At 47.4% G+C, this 27,787-nt stretch overlaps 1 protein-coding gene and 1 non-coding gene across 9 annotated transcripts in view; both read left to right on the top strand.

Annotated features, from left to right (window-relative positions):
- The window catches only part of SETD5 (SET domain containing 5), a 259,618-nt gene extending 233,092 nt beyond the window's left edge, over positions 1 to 26,526 (top strand). For all 8 annotated transcript variants that reach the window (XM_078661865.1, XM_078661863.1, XM_078661860.1 and 5 more), the window contains 4 exons: positions 447 to 745; positions 7,484 to 7,617; positions 15,975 to 16,063; positions 24,244 to 26,526. In XM_078661865.1, coding sequence (XP_078517991.1) covers positions 447 to 745; positions 7,484 to 7,617; positions 15,975 to 16,063; positions 24,244 to 24,831 — 1,110 coding nt within the window. In that variant the 3' untranslated portion in view covers positions 24,832 to 26,526. The remainder of the gene's footprint in view (positions 1 to 446; positions 746 to 7,483; positions 7,618 to 15,974; positions 16,064 to 24,243) is intronic.
- On the top strand, positions 14,496 to 14,634 carry LOC144783564 (small Cajal body-specific RNA 14). The gene has a single exon (XR_013601517.1).
- Positions 26,527 to 27,787: the final 1,261 nt, after the last annotated feature.

Here is a 27,787-nt window from a genome sequence, read left to right as displayed (position 1 = left end):
GAATGTTTATTTGAGATTGTCATTAGAAAAGTGCATCCAACAATAGGTGGGCATGGTTACTTCTGTTTAAAATCTACAGGTTCACAAGGATGCTTCCAGATATTGAAACACTTTACATAAATGTGTTGAAGTCCTGTTGAATCATATTAACAAATCGTATTGTTTTCACTCTGATTGAAGAGCTGCATGTTTGTGGATGGAGGGGCTTCCCGATACGGGTTGTGTTTATTCTAGAACACAATCATTTACTTCTACCGTATTACCCTAGGTTGTAATTGAGTTGCACAGTTTGAGTTGCTTGGATTTAATGACTCTAGCTGCAGTGAAGTTTGTGGTTATTCCTCACCTTCCTGTAGAATTCTCCTTCCTACTACTGTGAACATATACCTTGAATCATTATTTTTTTTGCCACGCTTTACATTCCATCTATTTGTGCTACTTTGTAGGTTTCTCTGTTAGAGTATCGGAAGCGGAAACAGGAGGCTAAAGACGGCACGTCTTGCTCTGGAGGGGAGTTAATGCGATGTTCTGGGACTCCCACCCGTCAAAACAGCAGTGCTACTATTCCAGATATGGACATTCCAAGCTCACAGGGGTTAACATCCCAAATCCCCTCCTCTCCACAGAGTGGCTTTACCTCCCCGTCCCACTCTTTTACTCCTCAGTTAGATGAGGTCAGCCCACCAGACCCGCGAGGATCCTCGACATCTCACTGCAAAGCTTCGGAGAACACCAGCAGCCGATGGTAAGTGGCAAAAATACCATCTTTCTTAACCATTCTTATAAATAAATAAACATTGCTTTACACTGCTTAAGACATTCATCAGCACTCATGATGATCAGATTTTTTTTGCCTCTTTTACAATTCAACATCATGTCACTTTGTTGGCTTACGCCATTCAGTTAGCTGAATTAAAAACAAACAGTTGTACAGTGTTGAGTCTGGATAATGTCTGTCAGATATTGCAATTAAATGTAGCTCACACTTTTAAACCATGCATAGTAGCTGGAACTGCCTTCGGAATAAAGTAAAGGAATGCGGAGGGTTTGATATCCTGGAACCCAAGTCTTGAAATGAGTGTGGAAGCCTGTGCTGCTTCTACCCCACTTCAGTTGGAGTTAAAGAAAGCTTTGATTGAAAAGGGTATCACTGTCTGCAGATTAAGCCAAAGCCACGCAGATGTTTGAAGTTACCATGATGGAATAAATGGATGGCTAATGCCTGCTAGTTCCCCATCAATCAATCTTTATTAATATGCATACACTAGGAACAGTCCAGCCAATGTGTTGAATCTTTGAATATTTTTAAACTGAAAACATCACTCACTGCATATCGAAATCTTAAAAGCCAATGAATAAAGATGAGTATTAAAAGAAAATAGCAGTTCAGCTCTCCAATATAATTCCCCACTCCCTCCTTTTAGTGAACTATAAACGCAAACTCTTTCAATAGGCATTGAGGGGCTGAGGGGCATTATGACACACTCGAGGCTTCACACTCTCGTGATTTACACTCAACAAGTGTAACAAATAGCATATTACACTCCGCGCATCATCACGTTTTATAAATATGTGCATGTATGTATATGTGTGTCTTCGTGGTGCATGTGGCTGTTGATACCTAGGTTCTGCCTACTTCTGCCATCGAGTGTTTGGCCTGGATGTTTGCAAATTGTGGTTCTTCTAAGAAGGTTGAGGCACAAGACTCCACTCTTTGTCCACAACGCAACCGCACACTCGCTCCACCTCAGATTTTCCAGCACCATCAGGCTTGGACAGTTGGAACCGCTTCTCTAAAGTCTATGTATTTTGACTCTCTGGTTTCTTAAGTTTTTTGGGTCCAGCATTTCCCTTCTCAGCCTTGTGTTGAAAAATGGCTTATTGCATCAAGGGATGTGTACATTTGCATAGACCGGTGTTCCGACAGATTACCAGCGCCCCTGGCACCTCGGTGCATTGCAATCTTGAGCTACTATTGTCTTCAGTCTCTAGGAAGGGCTCATGAGTGTACTCCATTCTACGTTTGTCGTAGGTGTAACGCAGAATACCCCTCTGCTGACTACCATGAGATTAGGAAATCTCTGCTTCATTAAAGACCATATTGAGACAGCCTGCAACGCCTCTCTCGCCATCTGCTGTAAAGAGACCCCCCGGCATCGAAGGGAAAAAAGATGGACACACCCTTATATGCAGAAGCAAGTGCTGTCGGAGACGCCTAACCCTTTTTGCTACCAAAGATGTGCTTGGTACCCATGAGGAAGAGCAAGGCCCCTTTCAACTCCCAAACCTCAGAGCAATGGGAGATACTTCTGCGGCGCTGACGCCAAAAAGGAGATTAAGGTCCTTGAGCCAGTGATGCAGCTCCCGCCAAACTTGAAGGCCCAATGCAAAATTCACACCACATACTCTAGTCATGCCTGATGGTCCGTCTCAGACCCCCAAATGTCCGTAGGCTGAGACAGCCCACCACTCCCATGGGAGTCTGCCATCAAGACCGGTGACGGGCATGGCATGAATCTTCCAGCCTAGCACCATCGGTGGGACCCCTCAGACTCAAGAGGCTGTGTTTGCACCTATGACAGCTTCTCCCAACGACACTGGAGCCCACCACACTGTGCCGCACCCTCAGCACTGAAAGCCCCACACTGACAAAATCCCCCCCAGTGCAGGTCACAACCTGCTGAAAAACAACTTTTGGAGCTGAAACTGGTGCCGAGGTCCTCTCTGCAACCTGCACCAAAGTTGATCTTTGAAAAGCTAGCAGGTTCTCTGGATAGTCGTACCCGTTCCTCCCCAACTACCATTTCTCACCCTATACCTCTATCAATATATCCCCTAGCTCCACTCTCATTCATCCCGTACCACTACTATGATCCCCAAAATAACCCTTTCTAGACTCTCCCCTACTCTACCTCTCCTTGCATCATCTGACACCTCTTTTATTATACCGATCCCCAAAACAAGCCTTTCTGAACTCTTCCCTCTGACTCCTCCCCTCCACATCCCTTTTTACTCATCCCAAGCCTCCTCCTACTGCTATGACCTCCAAAGACTTAGGAGACCCCACACCGAACAGTCCGGTCGGCAGTGAGCCTTGCCTGAGATTCTATTATTTTTAAACGTGTTAGATTAGTACTCTTAACATTTGCCCCACATTTTAAAGTATAACTGTATTGAATCTGATCTTGGTAGTTACAATTGCAATTGGATCAGGGGCTCTTAGCAAATCAGGTGGGAAGGGGGCAGAGTTAGTTACACTCCGAAAAAGTTAAATTGATGACCGTAGCGGACGCACGGGCATGGTAGTCCCCACTTTTTGCTGAACAGCTGATGTGCTTTAACTGAGTTTTTTCAGGCCCCAGAGAGCAGCAGGCTCCTGACCAGAAACATGTCTGGTGGTGGCAGCTGAAAGCAGCCACTCAGCCTGGACACTAGTGGTAGGTGGTTTTTCAGGGGGCATCTCTAAGGCGCCCTGAGTGCATTTTACATTAAATCCTACACTGGCATCAGTGTGGGTTTAATGTGCTGAGAAGTTTGATACCAAACTTCTCAGTTTTCAGTAAAGCCATTATGGTGCTGTGGTGTTCATAATGACAAACTCTCAGCACCATATACTCTTAATGGCAGCACTGCACTTTTAATGTCGAAGAATGGACTTTGACACTGTAGGGGTACAGGGCTCATGCGCCTGTACCCTCACCACTGGTATAGTCACCCAGCTAGAGGGGTGGTGACCTATGGCAGGGCAGTGGGTTGTAGGCATGGCACACAGTGTGCCATATCGACTCTTCCCTTTCTTCTGCACCAAAACATGCAGCCTGCAAGGTACTGTGTGTAAAGGTACAGAGCCTCTAAGGGTGGCACAAGAGGTGCTGCAGCCTTTACAGGCCTTCTCTGGTCACAGTGCCCTGGGTACCTTTGGTACCATGTACCAGGGGCTGACCTGGTACAGGGCCTCTAAGGGTGGCACAAGAAGTGCTGCAGCTTTAGAGGCCTTCTCTGGTCACAGTGCCCTGGGTACCTTTGGTACCATGTACCAGGGGCTGACCTTTGGTCAGAGAGTGCCAGTTGGGTTTTGTTTTTAATGTAATTCTAGGGAATGAAGATCGGCCCTGGGTACCTCTTTTGCAGGAGCCCAGAGCACACTCACTCAAAGTACATCAGCAAAGTGAGGGCAACCATGCAAAAAAAGGGCACTTTCTAACAGGAATTTATTGAAACGTGTACCCAGAGGGCACCTCAGATGCCCCCTGCAAACCTACCAACCCTAGTGTGGCCTCTGACTATGTTTAGGCATCCTGCAACCACCAAACAGACCCCTGGGTTGAGAGCCTCTGCTTTCTAAGGCCAGAATCAAAGCACATCCTGGACAGAGGTGTCACCCGTCCTCCCCAGGATGAGCACAGCGCTAGAGAGGAGAGCTTCAAAGGCCCTGCCTTCTTTGTAATGTGACCCCAGCCTCTGGTTCCAACCCCCACTTTTGGCCGGAGAACCGGCTGAAAACCAAGATGGAATAGGAGGGGTGCCTCCTTTCGCCTACTCCCCCTCTCAGGTGCTGGAAGGGAAGTTAAGCACATATTTCAGATGGTGGAACTTATCCAATCAGACTTAGGGCTATGCCCCCCCTCCCACAGGAGGGTGGTATAATAGTGGCTGTAGACACCCCAGGTAAGGAACCCATAGGTCCTTAACTGTTACTCCCCTGCAAAGCCTCTAAATATAGAATTCAGGTGGTTCCCTCAGGCCCTGAAAGGAGAATCCTGACGACCTAAGAAGACTCGGACACTACTGCATCGCACCAGCAGAGAAGACTGCAGACACCTGACTTAGCACCATCCCTAGCAGCCTGTGTGCAGCCCTTGACGATCCTGTGCCAAAAGACAACCTGTCCTGCAGCCCTGTGACCCCCAAAGCCTTGGGAGGACGGCCTACCTTTGACAAAGATCTCGCATAGACAGCGGACCTGTAACTTTAAAGAAAAAAGAAGTCTGCATGGAGGAACCGCTAAACGCCTCTGGACCAGACGCCCACAACACGAGCCCATGTGGCCCACTGGTCCTGCAAATGTTCCCTAGTGCTTCTGAGCCAGAGTCCACCGTGGGCTGACCCCTGCCTGACTCTACCTCGACACCTGCAGCCTGAATCCGAAGCCTCCCCCTGACTGCGACTTGCCCGGTAAGCTGTTACTGACACCATGGGACAGTCGTGCACCCGAAGCCCCTGGGAATTGAGGGGGCTTTACCAACGGTGTCCCTACGTGCCCTAGCTGCAGAACTTACCTGGTCCGCTGTGAGTTCTGGCCAGCGCCTGTAGCCTCTTTCTAAAACCGATCCCCCCCATTAAATTCTGTTGTGTGCTCTGCACTCAGCCGCCACTGAGGGTGTAAGTTTGGTGCTGCCTTGTAGTGCCCACCCCCCTATACTAACCTTAACTCCAGGAGGTCGACCCCTGACTCTGCTTTACTCACCTGTTAGCAGCGCATCTTCAATCACCCCCAGCCTCCATTGGATAACAATGGGCGCCTGACCCTGAATTTGACCTCTGCACCCGGTGGTTCCTTCTTGGTGCCAAGTTGAACCTTGCCAGGTGTTGACCTGAATCCCCGAAGAGTGGATCTACAAGTTGTGTACTTACCTGAAAAACTGCATTCTTGTCTTCCTCCATAGGTTAACATTGCACAGCCCGAAAATTGCACTAAATGTCTACTTTTCAAAAAGTTAAGTATTTTTCCTGAAAAACGTAATTACCTTTTTGCGTACATCTTGGTCTTAAAATAAAACTTGAAAGAAGCTTATTTTTCTAAAATTGGTGTGGATCTCCTTTTTGAGATGTGTCATTTATTAGTCACTGTGCATAACAAACGTCTTACGCTCCTGTGTGTTAGGTCTAAGGCTGCTCACCCGCACTACCACAAATAGAGCTCTTTGGGTTTACATTGAGCCCGTACACTTCTGAGGGCATCGTTGGTCTCTGTGCACGGTATAACCACTTACTAGTATACCATTTACAGAACCAGCTTCCTACACTCTGTTCACTCACAAGGGAACCCCTGGACTATTTATACGGTATATCAGATTATTGATATTTCATATAAAGAGCCAGCTTCCTACACCATCTCAAACACGTGCCTCAGACCCTCGCTGGATGGCACTGGCACAGCCAGCAAACCGATGTGCACAGGCACGACTTAGACACCACGCTTAGCTGAGGGTGTCTACAGGCTTCAGTCATTAACATGCCCTTCTTGTATCCTTCTGTGTCCACCTTTTAAATGCAGCCTGCATGTGCTTTTGACTGTTTAATTTTTGTATATACACACCAACCCTCAAACCACATTCTCCGAAAAGGGAAAAAGAGATACGTTATCAAACTATTTCTATTGAGTGAGTTACAAAGGGTTCTAGTAGTCAAACTTAAGTAGAAGTGGCATTTATCGCGTAGGCTTGGGTATCAGGGCGGGTGGTTTAAAGCGACCAGATAAATGTTCTTGCAGGGTGGCTGGCCCGCAACGTTGTCAAGATAACGTCTGGTTCTGCCTTTTGTTGTTTGGCTCATTGTATGTGGATGTCACCTTTGTGGTTTGTCAGAGACCCCTAGACTGCTGGAAACATCTGCGTGAAACGGGTTGCAAAGTAGCGCAACAGCATAAATATGCGATTAATCCCAGTTGAAATCGAATGAGACACTAACATCTGAGGGTCCGTTGAAACGATTCACTGAGCCCAGCTGGTCCCATGCTCTTTTCCACATAAATGTGCCTAGAAGACTATTCATTGTTTTGCTTGGCTACTTAACTATGTATTCTTGGGAAATGGAAATACATCTTAAAGCACATTGCTTGAGCCAGCAGTTATCCTAGGCCACTTAAGTTTCTCCAGATTTAAAAAAAAATGTACAAAAAGAAAATAAATAATGGGACCATGTTTAGTGGATATAATTTTAATATCCAAGATGGTTTAAAACTGATCTTGATGAGGTACAGTTGCTGGACTTATTTCCCTGGATGGAGTCTGATCTAGCTTAAAAGACCAGACTTTAGATGTAATAATATATAGGTTTTGTATTCTAATCACAGCTGGCAGTCTTAATCTTCTCATCCAGGATGAATACCGTAAGAACCAATGTGTTGATAAAGAATATTGATTATTTAAGCACCATTCTGCAGCCCCATTGGTAGTGTGTACTAGGCAAGTGACTCAAATTATTATTTCCCTCGTTTTTTCTTAGCCACATTCTTTCTAATTTACAAAGCTGCAAAGGATTTAAAGTTAAGGGTCGTAAAACTATACTCTTGTACCTAGCTCCATATCGGACTTAAAATATTTTTAATCAAACTCTAGTATCAAAATGTATGCAATTACTGGCATGCGCTCACAACCGCTTCTGTTCGTATGATTAACAGTTTTACATACCATGTAGGTTTTTTTGATGTGACGAACGCAGTGAATTTTTTACATACAAACAACGGTCTGTTTTATTTCAGGATGGTACCTACATCCGTGGAGCGGCTCCGGGAGGGAAGAGGCATTCTGGAACGGGTGTTGCGTAGTGGGGTGAAGGTTCCGCAGAGAGGCGAGAGTTCCCCTATCAGAGACTGCTATTCGGAGAAAGAATTGGGTGAGTGAAAAACAATACATTTCATACTCTGCATCAGACTCAACCATGCCACTTTAATCCCAAATGATCAGCTTCATCGCGAACAGAAGACGCTGTGTGAAAGCTTGGGTGCCGCGGTCATAGTGTCCGGCAGTGCATGTAGACCATGCTTTTGGACATATGCAGTTATTATTTCAAAACTGCATCTGCACTGTTTTTAATTTGGACATCAGTTGACATTGAATAAAACTTTTTTCTCCTGATAGTCCATTTTAACGTTCACAGCACTGTTCACACGTTTTGCACTGCGCCCATCACCTTTACAAATGTAATTCTTCACATCTGACGGATTTTAGGTAATCCAACCTTTTGCAGCGTGAATCTTTCTGGATTCACTATGCTGTGCATTATTCCGCGGTCTTGTGCTTGGGTCCGGATTCGTAGTCTTTTCTTTTTTTTTTTTTTTTTTTCTCAGCCCAGGTGGGCGTCGGCGTCACACCCCCTTGGGTGTATTTCCGGTGACGTCGGCATGCTTCCTGCGGAAGCTCCCACTCTTGGGCGCCATCTTCAGATTCTTTTTTTCCGCGGTCGGGTCTGGATCGTTCCCGTTTGGGCTCCAGACATTTTTGGAGAAAGAAAATACAGAAAATACGAGGAGAAGTCATCTGAAGACTCCAGGGGACTTCATCGACGAAAAGTCAGCAAGGATAAGGCGTTTTCCATCGAGATCTTCGACGACCGTCGACGAACACGCGACCAGAGAGGCCCTGGACGCTCGATGATGGACAACACGCCGTTCAAGTTCTGCCGTAACTGCCACCACAAGTACGCGCAGAAGGACCAGCACCCGGTATGCAACCTTTGCCTACCGGTGGACCACGAAAGCGGAGACTGCAACGCCTGTTCCGCCTTCGCCCCGAAGACCCTTCGTGTGAGAGAGAGGCAGAGGGTAGCACACGCCGCCCTGCAGGGGAAGGCCCCGACTCCGTCACTCTACGAGCTGGGGATGTCCTCCGAGGAAGAAGACAACGCTGCCGCCGAAGACGACAGCTACACGGTCGTAGAGACCGATTACACGAAGACTTCTGACAAGGTAGGAGACTCTTCGGCCCCCAAGAACCCGAGAGACTCTGAGTCTAGAAAAATCGAGGGCAAGGCCCCGAAAGCGCCGACGCCAAAAAAGGCGGCGTCCGCGACTACTCCCAGGCCCAGCGGATCCTCCGAGAAGGAGTCCCCGGCGCCGAGAGCTGCTGATCAGCAGAAAACGTCGAAAATCGTCCCCGAAAAGGATCGATCGACGCCGAGGGAGAAAGACCCAAAACTGACGACGGCGACCAGAGACCCAAAATCCGGTTCGACGTCGAAAGCTTCGACACCGAAAGGCACGGCTACGAGCCATCCGCCGAAAAGAGCGGCCGACCCATCCGACGCGGAACACGCGGCCGAGATGGAGAAGAAGAGAAGGCGCCTCGAGACAGAAATGGAGAACATCATGCAGCGGAAGAAAGATTTCGACGCAAAGATGAAAGCCTTCACGATCCCTCACAAGACCAAGCCACCGGTGGTGGAGACGGTAGAGGAGGAAGAGGAGATCGCCGAAGTCACCGAGGAACAAGACCAGGATGTCGAGGTGATCGACGACCAGGAGGAGTACGAGAATCCCTACGATAGTTACAACTATGGGGAGGAAAAGGATGGCAGGACGGACACAGAGTCGGCACCCTCTGACCTTCAGGAGGTAGATTACATCGATGTCGACACCGACAGCCCGGAGGAGGTGGTCGACACTTACCCCTCGAGGCCCTTGCCGCCGGACGACATCGGGGCCTACAACTCGGTGATACAATCTGCCGCAGCAGCTTTCAAGCTCAAGCTCGACGAAGAGAAGCAGAAAGCAGACTTCCTTCTAGAAACATTGCTCCCAACACAAACGAGGAGTCAATTCCTTCCAATGCTCGAAAGCTTCTTGGCTCAGGGGAAGGAAGCATTCAGGGAGCCCGCAACATGCAAAGCAGTAACTCCCAGAACTGAGAAGAAGTACAAACATGCCGCAAAGGACCTGGCCTACATTCAGGGCACGGTCTCCGCAGACTCCATTATCACGGCCACAGCAAGGAGGAGGGCTAACGTACCCACTACCTCGGGCCCGCCACCGGATAAGGTGAGCAAAAGGATGGATATGGTGGGCAGAAGGATCGAACGGAATGCCGCGACCCACTGGTGCATGGCTAATTCCAACGCCCTGATAAACAGGCACATGTACCAAATCATGGAGGGACTGGGGCAGTTGGTGAAGGACTTGCCCCAGGACGCCAGGCAGAAGGCCGAAAAGCTGGTTGAAGAGGGAAAGAACGCAGCTAATTCTTGCCTTAAGACGGCCCTGGATGGGGCAGACACAGCCAGCAGGCTCATGATGATGGGTGTCACGGAAAGGAGGCACGCCTGGCTCAGGATTTCAGGTTTCAAACCGGAGGTGCAACACAGCATCCTGAACACACCGTTCAACGGCAGCACGCTTTTCGGGACAACAGTTGATGAAACGCTCAGCCAACTGAAGAAAGATAACGAAACAGCAAGGTCCATGGGAGCATTGCAGTTCAGAGGGAACAAGAGGGGCACCCCGTCACGGAGGCCCGGCGGGAGAGGTGGAAACCAGCCAGGTACATCACACCAGGCTTTCCAGCAAACGCACCAGGCAGACTCGCAAGCTCAGCATGGTCAGCAGAAGCAGTCCTGGCAGTACCAACAAAGAGGCCAGTCCTTTCGAGGGAGAAATGGACGGGGACAAAATAGGAGAGGAGGGCAGCAGCCCACCTCTAAGTGACTTCAAAAAACTCTGTGTGCCCGCCCACAAAAAAGGTCCCAGGGGGCAGCACGTACAGATGGGTCAAGACAAACTAGACACCTACGACCACATGACACCAGTGGGAGGAAGATTAAGATTTTACCTCCGAGAGTGGAGAGAAATCACATCAGACAAATGGATCCTCAACATTATCCAATTCGGATACTGCATAGAATTGGAGGGGAGACCAACAAGCAGAAAACCAAAAAGAAAAACACTAGCGAGCAAGCAGCTGCAGTGTCTTCAGGAGGAGGCAAAGGAACTCCTGCGGAAGCAGGCCATAGAACGGGTACCCTTCAAGGAAAGAAACACAGGAATATACTCAACGTACTTCCTGGTACCAAAGGTAGACGAGACAATGAGGCCCATTCTAGACTTACGGTTCCTGAACAAATTCATAAGAACGCAAAAATTCAAAATGACCTCCCTGCAAGAGGTGCTCCCACAGTTGCAGACCGGGGACTTCATGGTCACAATAGACCTCAAAGACGCCTACCTGCACATCCCAATGAATAGAAAGCACAAACACATGCTCGGGTTCACCATTGGAGAAAGCCACTACCAGTTCACGACACTGGCCTTCGGAATAAAATCAGCACCAAGAGTTTTCACAAAGTGCCTCGCAGCAGTCGCAGCGCACCTACGAAGGCAAGGTATACACGTATACCCTTACCTGGACGACTGGCTGGTGAAAGCAAACTCATACCAGAAATGCAAGCAGCACGCACATACAGTGACGAGCACGCTGATAAACCTGGGGTTCTCCATCCATTGGAAAAAATCATCAATGGAACAGGTCAAAATCTTCCTGGGAGCACAGATCAACACCTTACAGGGCAAGGTGTTCCCCAGCGAGAAGAGGGCGAGGGCGCTGGTGAAGGAAACTCGCCTCTACCGGAAGGGTCAAGCTCGGACAGTGAGGACTGCGAGCAAGATCATGGGCATGATGGCATCATGCATCCACCTGGTACCAAATGTACGACTCCACATGAGACCCATTCAAGAATGGCTGCAGGAGCAATGGTCACAAGCTACAGGCGGTTGGGAGGATCTAGTGGTTGTAACGCACGCAGTGCAGAAGGAGATGGCATGGTGGACCATGGAGAACATGACCAGGGGAAAGCCTCTAACGCCCCCAACGCCAACAGTGACCATCACCACAGACGCATCCCTGAAGGGATGGGGCGCTCACATGGAGGAGCTCAAGGTGAGGGGACTGTGGACAACAGCAGATGCGGCAAAGCACATAAATTACCTAGAACTGAAGACAATCTTCCTTGCACTGAAAGCCTTTCAAACAAGACTGTACAAACACAAGGTATTCATACAAACAGACAACACCACTGCGATGTTCTACATCAACAAGCAGGGGGGCACACAGTCAGCACCGCTTTCAACACTGGCGCAGGAGATATGGAGATGGGCCATCCCTCTCAAGATAGACCTGCTAGCCATACACCTACCAGGGAAGGACAACATACAAGCCGATTGGCTCAGCATGCAGACATCGGCATCCCACGAGTGGGAGCTCAATGCTCAGGAGACAAGGTACCTGTTCGACAGGTGGGGGACACCATCGGTGGACCTGTTTGCCACACGCCTGAATGCAAAATGCCAAAACTTCGCATCCAGGCAGCCCGAGGAGGGGTCACTGGGGAATGCCCTATGGATAGATTGGTCAAGGACATTTGCCTACGCCTTTCCCCCGATACCACTGATGCACAGAGTGCTGAGCAAGTGCAGAGCGAGCAACATGACACTGATACTGGTCGCACCACAGTGGGCGAGGCAGACATGGTACTCGCAGATCATGAAGATGACACAGTGTGCACCCCACAGATTCAGCAGGAGGAAGGACCTACTCTCCATGCAGAACGGAGAGGTACTACATCCAGAGCCAGAGAGCATGAGCCTAGTGACGTGGCTCCTGAGGACATAGAGTTTGCACATTTGAGACTACCAGAAAGCACCCTGAGGGTACTTTGGGAGGCACGAAGGCCCAGCACTCGAAAGTGCTACGTTGCGAAATGGAAAAGATTCACAATATGGTGCAGACAGGAAAGACTCCACAATAGAATGAAGAGGGACTCCACAGTGCTAAGGTACCTGACGCACTTGCTGGAGAAGAACCTTAGCTCATCCTCTTTAAGAGTTCACTTGGCAGCGATAGTCGCCTACACAAGGGGAGAAACGTGCAGGAGCTTCTTCACATCACAAGTGGTGAAGAGATTCCTAGAAGGAGCGAAAAGGATCGCGCCACCCAAGCGGGTGCCGCCACCTGCATGGAACTTGAACACAGTCCTAACGGAACTCATGAAAGAGCCCTTTGAACCACTTCACAAGGTCTCCCTAAAGATGCTAACTATGAAAACAGCCTTCCTGGTTGCAATAACGTCCTTACGCAGAGTAAGCGAGCTTCAAGCGCTGACGCTACAAGAACCCTACATACAAATACACAACGATAGAGTTGTGATGAGGACTGACCCACACTTCATGCCGAAGGTGGTATCCAAATTTCACATGAACCAGTCTATACAGATACTGAGTTTTTTCCAAAAACCAACAACCAGCGCAGAGCGAGCTCTGCACACCCTGGACGCCAGAAGGGCAGTCATGCACTACATTGAAAGGACAAAGGGACACAGGAAAACAAAACAGTTTTTTGTGTCATTCGCAAACAGCTTCATGGGTAAAGCAGTAACCAAAAGGACCATTGCACGATGGATCGCACAGACAATTCAACTCTGCCACAAACGTGCAGGACAAGAACTGGCTGAGGGGACACGTGCCCACTCCACCAGGAAGAAGGGCGCTACAATAACCTTCCTGGCTAACACACCCATAGAGGACATATGCCTGGCGGCAACATGGGCTTCGGTGCACACGTTCACGAAGCACTACTGTGTGGACATACAAATGAACAAGGAAGCTCAAGTGGGACAGAAGGTGCTACAGCACATATTCAACACCCAACGCTCATCTTCCACCCAGCCGCCACAGAGATGAGAAACCGCTACAAAATCTATGCACAGCATAGTGAATCCAGAAAGATTCACGCTGCAAAACGAATAGTTTTCTTACCTGTCGGTGTAGTTTTGCAGCTTGAAGATCTTTCTGGATTCACTAGCGAACCCACCCACCTCCGCCAGAAAGATGAGGCTGGAGAGAGAAGAGGTGGTTAACTAAAGAAAGGACTTTGAAAGTACAAAGCGGTAAATACAAACTAAATAGAACATTGCCATTACTTCGGAAACGAAAGAAACACGGAAAAAAAGAACCCGAAGATGGCGCCCAAGAGTGGGAGCTTCCGCAGGAAGCATGCCGACGTCACCGGAAATACACCCAAGGGGGTGTGACGCCGACGCCCACCTGGGCTAAGAGAAAAAAAAAAAAAAAAAACCAAAGAAAAGACTACGAATCCGGACCCAACCACAAGACCGCGGAATAATGCACAGCATAGTGAATCCAGAAAGATCTTCAAGCTGCAAAACTACACCGACAGGTAAGAAAACTATTCGTTACCTTTCAAAACATCCCTGAGCTCCTCCCTCACAGTGAGGGGGTTGTAGCCCTTGGTTGCACTAGGTCTTGCAACCAAGAGGAGATCCCAGATGATGAGGCAGGTCACTTCGATGAGTGATGCGATTCCGTCCTCTGAAAAAGGACTTTTTCAGGTCAAACTAAAGGTCTTCATTTGCATGACATGCTTGTAGTTCATCAGTAGTTGAGACAGACCCCTGGATATTTTGTCTTGGTGTAGGTTCTAGCCAGTAGCCTGGCGCGTGGAGCTATAGGTTGTTTTAAGGCACTGTTTTTAAATCTGTATGAGGCTCGGAAATGTCCAAATGATAGACTCACCTGCCACACTTGTAGGTGATGTTATTTGTCAAGTTTCCTGAGATATCATTGCTTGATGAAACATGAATGAACCTGTTCACTGATGTTATCTGGTTACCCTGAAAGAACTGTACGCACTGCTATGTTAAATGCCTTCCCCCTAAACCAGCAGCATTGGTTCATATACGGGCTGTGATAGCGCCTCGCTGTCCCACATGTGGCTGTCCTTTTAAGCTGTTGCATGTGTCAGTAATACCATGTGACACACAAGGCAGCCACGTACATAAAACACCAGTGGTTCCTGCCGACAGGGCCTGCCAAGGGATTGGGCTCCCTGTGCGATGGCTCCATACAGTATTTTTAAATATATTTAAAATATTGCTATCCGAAAATCTGTTCTATGAAGAACTATACAATTAATATTAGTAAAATTGCATTTATAAGGAAAAAATGAAATGGTTTGTAGAATGTGCTTTTGTCGATAACAACGGGGAATGCAATGACCAACTTGCAAAAATACCATGATATTTTGAGCGTTTGTTTGCAACATTTCTCCCTACTGGTTTCCTTCAGTTGATGATTTCATGTTTATCACTTAACCTCTTTCCCCTTACACTCTGCTTGCGATCCACCCTCCTCCTGCCCACCTCTGTTCTACCCTTCTTTACAACGAAGTCCTCTGGACTCGTTCTTTCAAATCTACACTTTGCTCTTTGACTCCTCCCAGAGAAGTGTTACTCTCGCCTCATGCTTTTTGCTAGATGATTTATCTTTCCACATCCAAGGAAATGCTTCTTTTGGATGCTTGAAAGCTATTTTACATCTAAGAAGTACACTTTGATATCACACTGGCAGCAAATTCTTGCATCTCCTACAGCCATTCTATACAGAAAAATATCTTAGTTTCTACTGGTTTTCCCCAGCCGTTCTAAAGCCAGTAAAGCAGGCTTTAATGTAGTAATCAACATTTGGGGTATCCGTTGCATGGAAATAGCATTTGAGAATGTCTGTGTTTACAGCTTGTGGCATGTTAAAACTGGGTCTGTTGGCTTTGTTCCCTTTACCACCTAATCACTTTCAGACTTCTAACACATATGCCCCCCGTAACAGTGTTTCCCAAACTGTCGGTCTGGTTGCAAGCCAATTTCATTAGTGGGTCCTGAAAGTCCAAACAATAAATAAAGATACATTTAAATTTTGCACTTAACTTGCGACATGTGCTCCGCTTCAAAGACCGAGGTTAAATGTGAGGCTATGCTATCTGTCAAATTGCTGCTTATTTTGTTACATGGGGAATGGTGTTGACAAGCTCCTCTCACTTTGCAGCCAGAGATGGAAAAGTGAAGTATGTGACAATCTTGCTGGAGGAACAGATAGTGTGAAAGGAAAGACTGTTGGATGTAATGTTTTTGTAACCCACAACAAAATGTAAATACCTGTAAATCAACTGTTCACATTGAACAGTACGAAAGCAGAAGTTAAGCACATATTTTCTGTAATTCTTAAGCATACACATCTAGTAGCGGCAAAGATGTTTTCCTTCCCGGCTTTCACACATTTATATCGGAGTATTGGGTGTATCAGGTTGTTTTGATAGGTTACTGCCTACTCTTCACATCCTACCCCCTTCACTACCTACCTGTTTTCGTTCAGTCTTCAGAAGTGGCCTAATCAATGTGCTCTTTTTAATTTGCAGATGCTGTGGAGGGAGACCTGTTAGATATGCATGGCTCTGACGTCACCAAAGGACCAGCAGTTTACAGCCCTTCCAGATACAATTACCAGGTATGAGGTCATCTAGGCATTGATAAGTAGGGCAAAAAGACCGATCCATCTGCATCTGAAGGAGGGTTAAGATTTAAGGCTGGAGTGGGATATTGCACCGTGGTTTAGTAACAAAATATTTTAGACATAACATCGAAAGGTGGTTTTGTGCCTTGTTTCGTATAGCCAATGGCACAGCATCGGTTTAAAACCAGAGGCCTAAGCAGAACTGTGGAAATATTCTGACACCCAGGTGCAGGCACCTTTTGTAGACTGTTTTACCTCAGTGGTGAGTCGCCGGAGATAAACAGAGCCAAACCTGCTGCTGGGTAGTGTGCCCGCTTTCCGTGTCCAACCCCCCAGTACAAGGCCTTCAGCCTTGCGCAGCACAGGCCTGGCCTGTGCCCACTTGTCATTGCACCCAATCAGCATTGCATCCCAAGAGGCTCCGCAGCCAACCTGATACTTTTTTTAGTATTTAAATAATGTGAAACACTTGGTTTATTAAAGATTTTGTTATTGTTTTTGGTAGCCCGATGACAGGTCTGTGTCTCTTCATCCACCGGCTAGAGTATAGTTTAGGCTTTGTACGAGCCAGGCACTCATTTTCGTTTGACAAGTTTGTTCCCCCCCCCCAAATATATTAAGAAGTTCCAGCCAGGTCTGGTTGCGGCTTCCAGTGTGTAGTCGGAATTTCACCTTTCGAACTCCTTCCCAAGCAAGGAAAGAGTATGTATTGTCCGTCACACATGGTGTAGCCTAAAAACACAGAAGAAATCTGCATAGCAATATTTAGTTCATACATACAAAACACAAGCAGTCTGCCGTGCTATTCTGTCTTATGAAAGTTATGCTCACCAAACACTGGCACATGAAATAAATGCAAGATTTGATACAGACATCTAGCCACAGATTCCTTACCTTTAAGTTTCATGGGCGTCAGACCGGATCCGGAAGAATTTTCTTCGAGCAATGACCTTGTGTGACGGTAGATGTAGTCAGTCTGCTCTAGCAGATGTTGTCTGATCCGTTGACATCCGTGTCACCTATATAGGCACCACCTCTGCGTGCTGATGTCTTTTCCTTTTCTTTCCACATCAGCCAGCGCAGATCGGGAAGAGCTACCCTCTGTCACTTTTTGACAGGCTTTTTTCGACATTTTTTTGACTGCTTTCTTGCTGTGTAGGTTTTCCTAACATGTCCAAGAAGACTTCCGTGTTCAAGCCGTACTGCGAATGTCACCGTGCCATGTCGGTAACAGACCCACACCTGGTTTGTCTCTGGTGCTCGACCACCGCTCGAAGTTGTGCTCCGACTGCCAGGCCAAGGCTCTGAAAGCTTTGGGGGAGCAGTCCCTGAAACTGCTTGTGGCCAGGTGCTCAGAACTGCATAGTTTGCCTCAGAGTTCTTATTCTTGGTCCCGGTCGAGAGGAAGGTCCGGGCACAGCTCAGGGAGTCCTAAGTCTTTGTCCTCCCACTTGAAGTCGTCAAGTCGGTCAGCTAAGAAGCACAAAAAACACACGAAGTCAAAGCATGCTTCGAATAATCCCTGTCCGTCTGCCGACGTGACAGGAGTCTCTGCATTCGAGGCCTCATTCCTCTAAACATGCACCTGGATCGCCTCTGCGCTGCGACCGCTGCCCAGCCCAAAGAATTTTATGATGCTGTGTTCTTCATATTTGACCGACCTGACCCTACTGGTGCGCCTTTGGACCCCGACATCGGATTCTGCATCCGACGCTGGTCGTGCCAACGCAACCTCCCCCCGGCACCTGTCCTGACAACAAGACTCCTGACGACATCGGTTGCGCCAACCCCGTTCTTATCCCTGATGAGCTGGATCTGTGCAGAGAACCCTTTGGTTCTAGGTCGCTTCCTCAGTCCTATTCTGAAGGGCTAGACCTGTAGGAAGATTGGGAGGGGTCACTTGACCATTTGCAAGACCAGCAGTATCAAGATATGAACTGGTGTGAGGAACAGGGTGAGGCTAGCAGATTGGATACCTCTTCAGATTCTGGCCTGCTTTCTCGCACTACTGTGGTTACGGAGGAGGGGATGTCATACGCTATAGTGGAGCGAAGGGCAGCTGAGGTCCTGGGACTTCAGCTCCCTTCTTTGGCAGTCAAGACAAACATCTTGACAGAGGTCCTGAAGCCCAGTGTCTCCTCCTTTGAACGCTTGCTGCCTTTCAACGAGGCCTTGACTGATGGCCTACTGGGAACCTGCTCCAAGCCCAGCACAGGGGCTCCTGTGAATAGGACAGTCGCCTGCCATCGCCCAGCACCCAATCCTCACCAACCACCCTACCCCGAAAGCTTAGTCTTTCAAGCCCCTACCTCCGAAGGCGCGTTTCCTTCCTCACCCTAGGACAGATAATCCGAGAAGCTGTACAATTGGGGGAGGGGTGGGGGAGAATGTTTTCTTCCACCAGCCTTGAATTTTGGTCAGTGAACACCACATTCTTATTGAGCCATTATACCTACTACCTGTGTGAAACGGTTGCACAAGTGCTGCCACAGGTCCCAGAGGAGGCTCCGGGCATCCTCACCCAAGCAGTATAAGACAGGGGTGATGCAGCAAAGTTTGACATCCGTTGTGGTCTCGTCACGATAGGCTTGCTGGGCAGAGCAGTTTCATAGACTGTGGCTGTCCGACACCATGCCTGGTTGAGTGCTTCTGACTTTTCGGGGATTGTCCAGGCCTCTCTCATGGACATGCCCTTTGATGGCACCCTTCTCTTCGGAGACAAGGAAGACATGGCGCTGGAGCGCTTTAAGAACTCTCGGCTACACCCTAGTCCTTGGGCTCCCAGTGGCCTTAGTCTCCAGTCTCTGGCTTTCACCCTTTTCATGGCTACCAAAGACGCTTTCAGCCGTGCCAGCCCTATCCCAGCTACAGAACCACACAGGTTCAGCAACCTCCGCGCGACTGAGGGCGTGAGTTGGGCGGCCAGAGGTTGGATCAGACCTCCACAACCCGTGTACCCGCGGCCCCAAAACCCCCTAGATTTGCCCTTCAAGATCTTGGGCAGCCAGTTCGTGGCATGATCGGCCATCACCTCCACCACTAGCAGACCATCGCATCAGACAGGTGGCTTCTCCAAATAGTCCGGAGGGGCTACTTCCTCCGCTTTGAGACTATCCTTCCCTCCATACTTGCAGGTTTTGACTTGCTCATTGAGGATCGCCTGAGTTTGCTTCAGGAGGAAGTCCTAACTCTTAGCCAAGGAAGCCATCAAGAGGGTTCTGGTGCCAGAAGTACTCCTACTTTCTGGTCCCGAAAATATACCGAGGCCTTTGCCTTATCCTAGATCTGTGAGTCTTTAAATACATCCTCAAAAAGGAAAAGTTCAAGATGCTCACTCTGACTCTGGTCTTGTCTGCCCAGAATCCAGGAGACTGGATGGTAGCGTTTGACTTGAAGGACGTTCACTTTTATATCCCCATCCTGCTTGCTCATCAGCGGTACCTATGGTTTACAGTGGGCCATGAGCATTTTTAGTTCATTGTGCTCCCCTTTACACCTTACCAGTGCCCCTCGGTGTTCACCAAGAGGATGGCGGTGGTCGCAGCTCATCTGCACAGATCAGGGGTTCTTCTGATCCCACGGCTTCTCAGAAAGCTGAAAACGCAACCCTGCAAGATGATCCTAGTAGCACTGTCCTGGCTTCGCCAGTACTTGTACACAGAGCTCCTTCTCCTATCTTCAGAGCAACCGGTTCCCTTGAATCCGATTCCATCCTTACTGACGATGTCCCAGGGCCAAGTACTGCATCCGGATTCCCGATCCCTGCAATTGTCACCATGACTCCTGGGCACAGAGAGTTTCTCAACTTAAAGCTCTCCACAGAATGTAGAGAAATCCTTTCTCAGGTTTTGCTCAAAGTACCAACAAAACCCTCAGGATGAAGGGGAAGAGGTTTTGTCTCTGGTGCCGGGAATCAGGAGTTCACCCTTTCTCTTCTTCGGCTCACGAAACCCTACCTTGGATCTTTTCCTTGGCAAAGGCTGGCCTGGCTCACTCTTCTATTAAAGTTCATCTCGCTGCCATCTCTTGCTTCAGAAGGACATCTGCAGGCCCTTCACTCTGGTCAGCAAGAATCGTTGAGCAATTCATGAAGGGACTGTTTTCAAGACCACCCGCCATTAAAGCCTCCCGCATCGCGGTGGCACCTTAATGTGGTCTTGACTCAACTCATGAAACATCCCTTCGAGCCTGTACACAAAGCGGACCTGACACTACGGTCATGGAAGGTGGCCCTTCTTGCTTTGACATCAGCTAGAAGGGTTAGTGAGTTGCAGGCTCTCGCTATCTAGGAGCCTTTCCTTCAGTTTAAGAATGAGACAGTAGTACTTCGTACCAACCCTAAGTTCATCCCGAAGGTTCCTTTGGATTTTCACTTAAATGAACCCGTGGTCTTGAAGACTTTTTTCCCTCAACCTAAGACTCCGGCTGAGAGATCTCTTCATTCACTTGACATTCAGCGCTGCCTGAAATTCTATCGCCAAAGAACTAAAGATTTCAGGAAGTCACCTCAGCTCTTTGTGGCTTACAGCGCTCCTCGAAAAGGATTTCCCCTTTCCAAACAGGGGAATGCATGTTGGATTTCCAGCTCTATCCAATATTGTCATCAGTTAGCTGCAGAGCCCCTCCAAGGGAAGGCCAGTGCTCACTCCACGAGGGCAATCTCTTCCTCTACGGCCCTCTTTGCGGGGGTACCTATCCGGGAGAGCTGCAGAGCAGCGACCTGGAAGAGTAGCCATACCTTCACCAGACATTACTGCTTGGATGCTTCGACTAGCAGTGACGCTGCAGGGGGCCAAGCAGTCCTGAGGAACCTGTTTCAGTAAGCGGTGAGCTTTCCCTCTCATCCCTCCGTCCTTTTCCTCCTTAAGTTCTTCGCACATTCTTTTATACAGTATTTGGTTTTTGACTATTTGTGTATGCATATTTGGGTATGTTGCTTGCATATGGACTTTGATGTTATTACTGTTTCCCTATTTCTACTACTTCTTTAAATCTTGGTGTGTTGGTTTTATCGTATTCAACTTTTAAAAAAAAAAGGGTCAGACAAGCCTGAATTGCCGAGAGGTTTATTACTTTCCCTTTCTCTAATCTGGTTTTGGCAGTGTTAATGTTTAAGATAACGAAAAACAAAAGATGTGCTCATGACTGCAAGCAAACTCTGATTCAAGCACGTGAATCTATGAAAGTTCCAATACTCGAGTAAGAAAACAAGTACTTACCTGTAACTTTAGTTCTCCAGTATTGGAAACTTTCATAGATTTACATGCGACCCACCCTCCTCCCCTGGGAAAGCTCGGCCTTCTGCATCTTTATGGTTATCCTGTGGCACTACGGCTACGAAAATCCTCTCAGGAGGATTCTAGAGGGTGAGGCTAATCCGATTGGTAATTTATTTTATTTGGGCTTTTACAAAAAGAGGTGGATATGTTACAAAACTGGAATGGGCCTAGGCCTGGTTTCTAGTTTGTAATGGCTTTATGCTATTTTTATATATACCGGTGACTCCCATCTCGACGACTGGGAATGATTCAAGCATGTGAATCAATGAAAGTTTCCAATACTTGAGAACTAGTTACATGTAAGTAACTTCTTTTTATCCTGAGCTTCCCCAATTGAGCATCGATCCTTCGATCAGGCAACCCCTTCGGGAGGATCTTCTGTTGCAGCAGCAGGAGAGGGTTCTTCACCTGAACCTGTCAACTTTACGCCTTCTTGCATGGAGATTGAGTGGTGACAGTTGATGGCATTCAGCCTGCCTCCCGAAGTTTGCAGCGTTATTTTGGTGGCCCTCCACCAAGCCTGTGTACGCTTGCCGGTGGAACAAGTTTGTAAATTATTGTACAGGAAGGTCTATTAAGTCACTTTCTGCTCCCCTTTCTTAAATTTTGCTTTTTATTTTGACCCTGTCCAGCCGGGCTCTGCTTTGGGTACTCTCATAGGGTACCTATCCGCCCAGTCTGCTTTTCTAAGGCTCCCAGACCAACCCTCATGATTTAAATCTCCCATTGTAAAAGAGTCCTCAAAGGCATTGTATATATGCTCCTTCCTTTCCCTTTCCTTATGACTCAGTGGGACCTTAATTTGGTTCGCACTTTCCTAATGTGTGCTCCATTTGAACCTTTTAACATTTGTCCCCTCCGGCTGCTCACTATTAAACAGCCTTTTTTATTGTCAATCTCTTCTGCCAGGAGGGTGAGTGAGTTGCAGGCTCTATTGTCCAATCCTCCTTACCGGAGCGCTTCCCTGATAAGTTGGTGCTTAGCACTAGGGAAAGTGGTAACACCATTCCACATGGAGCAATCTATCACCTTGCCCACTTTCTATGCTCGGACTATCATGTGATGGGCCGTCCTCTGCACCAAAATTTGCTACACTCTAGTTAAAAAGCAGCCGCCTAAAGAACCTAACTGAGCCAGAGCTACGGGTTATACCACTGCGTTGCGACATGGAGTTCCATTCATCAACATTTGTCAGGCAGCAACGTGGTCATATCATACACTAAAGGCAACTGAAATATTTAGAGAGTGCCGGGGGATAAGCCCCCCTGCACACGTTTACCAAGCATTACTGCCGGGACAGTCAAGTCTATAAAGACTGCCTTTTTGGTCAATCAATCCTTCAGGACTTCCTGTTCTAAACTTGTCGTTAGTCCCTCCTATGGGGGATGGTATTGCTTAGTGAGGAATCTGCAGCTAGATGTCTATTAGATGGACAAATTACTTACCTTAGATAAGGCCTTAGCTGGTAGAGACATGATATAGCTGTAGATTCCTTACCGACTCACCCATCCTTCCTGCACTGCGGACAGGTTTCCAGGGTCAGGGCTAATCCCTTTCAGGGACCTATTTGCTCAGAAGCACACCAGTGTCAGTGCACTTCATGGCTGTGCGCTTCTGGTGTGGAAAGTCACGAATAGTAACTGACGTCAGCATGCCGAAATGGTGCCTATATTGGTGATGCAGGCGTCACAGTGGTGCTTCCAACGTCACGTGGAGCCGACCAATGCCACCTGCCAGCGTGTAGGGATATTGATTAAAAAAATTCTTCTGGATCCTGTCTTGATGCCTGGAAAATCCAAAGGTAAGGCATCTCTATCAGATGAGGCGTTACCGAAGGTAAGTAACTAGTCCTTTTGGCAGTGTGCAATGCTCCTGTTGTGTTCCAAACATATATTAAGAGGCTTCAAGTAGCAGTTTCAGTTTGGAGAGACTAGTATAATGGAGCAGAGTTAGCCATATGTCTTGCAGATATCTGAGAGGCATTCCATTCTGTTTAAGATATGAATTGCAAGCTGAGATCTGAGCTGCTGCCTGGGTCAGATAGATGCTTCTGGGAGGCAGCTGGTGCAGATCAGGTCACATTTGAGGTTCATCTTTGAGTCCTGCATGTTATTGAGCATTTGCGAGTGGAACATGCTGTCGAACACATCGTACAAGGTGTTGAAAACGGGGCACCCAAATCTCGTCCCTAGTGTCATCAGATTTTCAAGTTAACCAGACCATTATTCCTTACAAAAGTAGAAACCACATTAGGGAGAACGTATTACACTGTGGATGTTAAACGGAGGTCTTGGGTATTACACCTGGTCTGCTGCCTGAAGTCCCTTGTTTTCTCTGTGTAATTTGCGGCTCTTCCCACAAGGGGTAATTCAGACGACGGGTATACCCAGATGGATTGTCTCCTGTAACACATTGTGTGGTCATTGGCTAGAGGCCTTTCTCTTACTGTGTATCTCAGAAGATCTGCAGGGCAGATACTTGGAAGACGCGCCACACATTTGCAAAGCAATCTGCCTCGACGAGGACCACAAACTCGAACACTACATGAGATCCGCCCTGCGGAAGATGCTCTTTCATTGAGGTCTCGTTTTGCCGCTCTCCCAGATGGCCATTGTTTTCTACTCAAAGTCTGAAACTTTATGTAAGTTAATGTTGGGGAAGAAATGTTTCATTTTTGCCATGTTTCTACTGGTTCACCTACAGTTCATTCATAGTCTCTCTGAGACAAACGCTTGTTCACATGGTGCACTCCGTTTCACTGGCTGAGAATGAAACCGCCCCACAAACGTGGTTTGAGTGTGGTTGGAGGTGTTGTGCTGTTTCCAAAACGATGCATTGCACATGAATCTAATACAGTGAAAAGGTATTTAACGCTTTCTTTTCTTCTTTTTTTAGCTTCTTCAGTGTGACAGTCCACAGTCTGAATCCCTGAATATCCTTCAACAGAGTTCTTCTCCGTACAGAGGACCCACAGCTGCATCCCCCAGTTACAGCTATCGAACCTCTGTGCAAAGGGCGGGACATGGACCTTCTGAATCTTCTGTCCCCCCAACTTGTGATTCCAGCCCTGCCCACTCGAGCTGTACAGACATTAGCTCCTCTTCCTCCTCCTCTGCTCCGTGTGCAGTGAACTCTGGGTATTTCAGCAGCCAGCAGCCTCCTGGCGGCAGCAGCACGAGCACTATCTCGAGAAGAACCTCACTTCATAGCCGATCTGGCAGTGCCGCCAGCCCCGAACACCCCACAAGTGCGGACACTTCACTCTTGGATTCTGTGTCACCGCCTAGCACCTCGTCCGCTTCACAGGTGTGCAGGTCCAGCCAGCCAGATACACGGACTACTGGGCAGCCCTCTCTTTACACCTCCAGGGTATCAACTGTTAACAGTTCACAGCACTATGCGCAGCGTGGGGCAGGAGTTCACCAATACAGATTGCAGCACCTTCAAAGTTCAGGTGTAAAAACTCAGACTGGACTGTCCTAGGGTTGAAGGGAGGCAACAGCCAGTCCATCCCAAGCCACAGCCTACGCTTGCTGCCTCCAGACATTCCCCTGCTCCAGCGTTTCACACAGGGCACTTTACGCTGGTCGGGGAGCAAAGGCCAGAGCTGGCAGGTTTCAGGCACTGTTGTCCTCGGACGTTGATGGACATTGTAAAAAGCAGAGACTTGAAAAGAATCCAGGGCTCACGACAGAATGGACAATTTCGAAATCTGAATCATGGGAAAGATTGTAAGTCAAGGGAGAATGGTTTGCTTTGTGCACATTCTCTCACCACCAGAACCTCCTGTAGTCACTTGTGCAGTAAGGAAAGTTTTATATCAAAACAATTAAAAATCAATAAAAACGTAACGGGGAGGGGGGATGTGACAGGGAGGGCTTAAGAGCACCTATATTTGTAGCATCGGGTTATAACCGTGTTTTTCGGGGAGGGTTGGTTAATCTGTAGAAGATCATTCCATTTGTGGACAGACTGGCTTGTTTAAAGGCCTGAACTACCCCCTTTCGCTGAGTGCCTGGGAGTATTGCATTGGTATAGGCAGCGAGTGCGTTTGTGTGCGCACTCTACATTCACTGTTTGCTTGGCCAGGTGATAGCCGGTGTAAAAGGTAATATGATTGGATATTCCTCCTTTTTCCAGTAAGCAAGTGCTGTGGCTGGTGGTAAGAACTGCACACGTCCATGCATTGGGTCACAAGTCTATGCAATGCAAAGAAGTCTGACTGCAGTGGTTGTGATGGTCGGATACATAATAAATGGAGTGGATAACTGCATGCATATGACGTGGAACGAGTGGATGGCAGTGGCGTGGATTCCCTATTAGGGAGTCCGGCCTCGGAGGCAACGCTTGCTGCCACAGCCCAGATGTGGCGGGCAGTGTCAGTGTCTTTTCAGCTGCTCTTCATATCATATCGATACCTCCAAGTATCAGCCCTGGGATGGGATCAGGCCACGCTCAGTCTGGTAAATTCCATATGGCTGCCAGCTTATTTCTATCACTTGTTTACTGTAATATCTGGCATTAGTTCTTTTATTTATCTTTTATATTCAGTTATAACCATTGTAGGTTAGCTAATATACAAAAGTTATAATCCATGGTGCTGCAGTGACTTTCCATTATCTTGTCAAACAGAAAATGGTGGAGTCCCTCCCTCCCTCCTCTCTGTCTCTATAGCTTTCTCTCTTCACAACTTTAATGCACAGTCGTCATTTTTTTCGTGACTGTTACAGAATTTATCTTTATTTCAAAATTTAAATCAGGTGTTTGTTTGACCTAAGGGAGATATTTTTAAAATACTGAAACAGAAATCACATTTTTCTAAAACTGTACGACTGTGAGAGTGTTAGGAATGAAATCATGTCCCCCTTGTTTTGGGTTTCCCTGTATACTGTATAAAATGTGTGTAAAGACCCAACGCCTTGAGCTTTGAGCTGCATCCTCCCCTTTCTCTTGAGCATACACTGAGGGACTACTTAACTACTGCAGCTCGGACCTAAAATGATTCCGCTTCACAAGTTTGGAGCAAATGGAAAAAGGCACCGAAGGCCCAGACAGTGGCTTTCCGAAAGGGGAGGCGGCTGCTAATCATCTCAAGTGTGGTTTTTACACAGTGCTGTAACATTTGATCTTTCAGAAGAGATGTAATAATTTTGATAATAAAATACTTACCTTGATAAACTGTGTTCTTTTGTTCATATGTTTTGGAAATCCAGAGTTGAAAAACAGCTTTCATAGTGGTTGGTAATGTGTCGCAATAAATAGCCTGTTTTTTTGTCTAGTCAGTGCGTTGTAGACTTAAACCAGGTGATCAGTTTTCTATGTCATGGAATCTCCCTAACGTAAACATTTGAAATGGTGTCCTACTGAGTTGGAGGACCATGGAACCCATTCTTGAAAACCAAGTAAAACCTAAAAATGCATCCATCATGGGAATCTTCTTGGAATGTGTGATTAGCTCCTCCCACTACTGTTAGAATCCCACAGCACTTTGAACGGGAGGTTATTTTTATTAGAGTATCTGAATTAGCCACATGTTTTATAACATCCAATTAAACATTGCAGCTGATGAACATCTGAGTCGGGCTTTAAAATTTTCCTACAATTTGTTTTCTAGAAAACGAGGAAAAAAGTGTAGTATGCATTTGGATCCCTTGCAAGACCTTGTATCTCCAAAGGGCATATCTTCAGAAACTTAACTCTTTCAGCCTTTCCTCTTTACTGAGGCTGATCATTAAACAATGAGCTGATCCATTGTATTTTTGCCTATAATTCTAGTCAACATTTGTTTTGGTTGTTTTCATCATCTTAACCTTTATGCATTTTCATCCTTTAATAATGGCTTCTCTGTGAAGTGTTCTTTGTGGCAAAATTCATTCTGAGAAAGAAATTTCTATCCTCTACATTTCCTTTCTGGCTTCAACCATTGTATTAGGACGCCCTTGGTGCCCCCCAAAAAGGTTATTTCGATAGAAGTTCTGGGATGCATCCATTGGTAGAAAGGAATATTCCAGAGTCGGTTACCAATTTTTTCCAGGTGTTAGCAGTATCTAGTAAACGATTGGGGAACGTATGCCTCCGTGTGGTTTCTGACCTCCTAAAATGGCCAAAGATAAAACTTCAAAATAATGGACACAGTTTTAGGCTTTGACTAAACCAATCATCTGAATGTCCAAAGCATAATCATGCACTACGCCAAGATAGAGGTCATGCTTGCTGTGAAGAAAGTAGCTGTTACCATGCAGAGGAAAGAGGCTTGATCCGGAACCTTCAATGTCCTGAATGTTTAGTGTTAAGATGAGATTATGTTGCAAGATTTGTGGTACAAACAAGAACAGTATTGGTGAGTGAAGAGCTAAATGACTCCTACATTGTGACACACACTCCTTGGAAGATGTGCTTGCGACGGAGGGTGCCTCGACGTCGATCACCGATGGCCTGG

The sequence above is a fragment of the Lissotriton helveticus genome, chromosome 9 (assembly GCF_964261635.1).
Source record: "Lissotriton helveticus chromosome 9, aLisHel1.1, whole genome shotgun sequence".
Classification (NCBI taxonomy): Eukaryota; Metazoa; Chordata; class Amphibia; order Caudata; family Salamandridae; genus Lissotriton; species Lissotriton helveticus.
The sequence above is the reverse complement of the archived record's forward strand: the minus strand, read 5'-3'. Positions and strand labels throughout refer to the sequence as shown.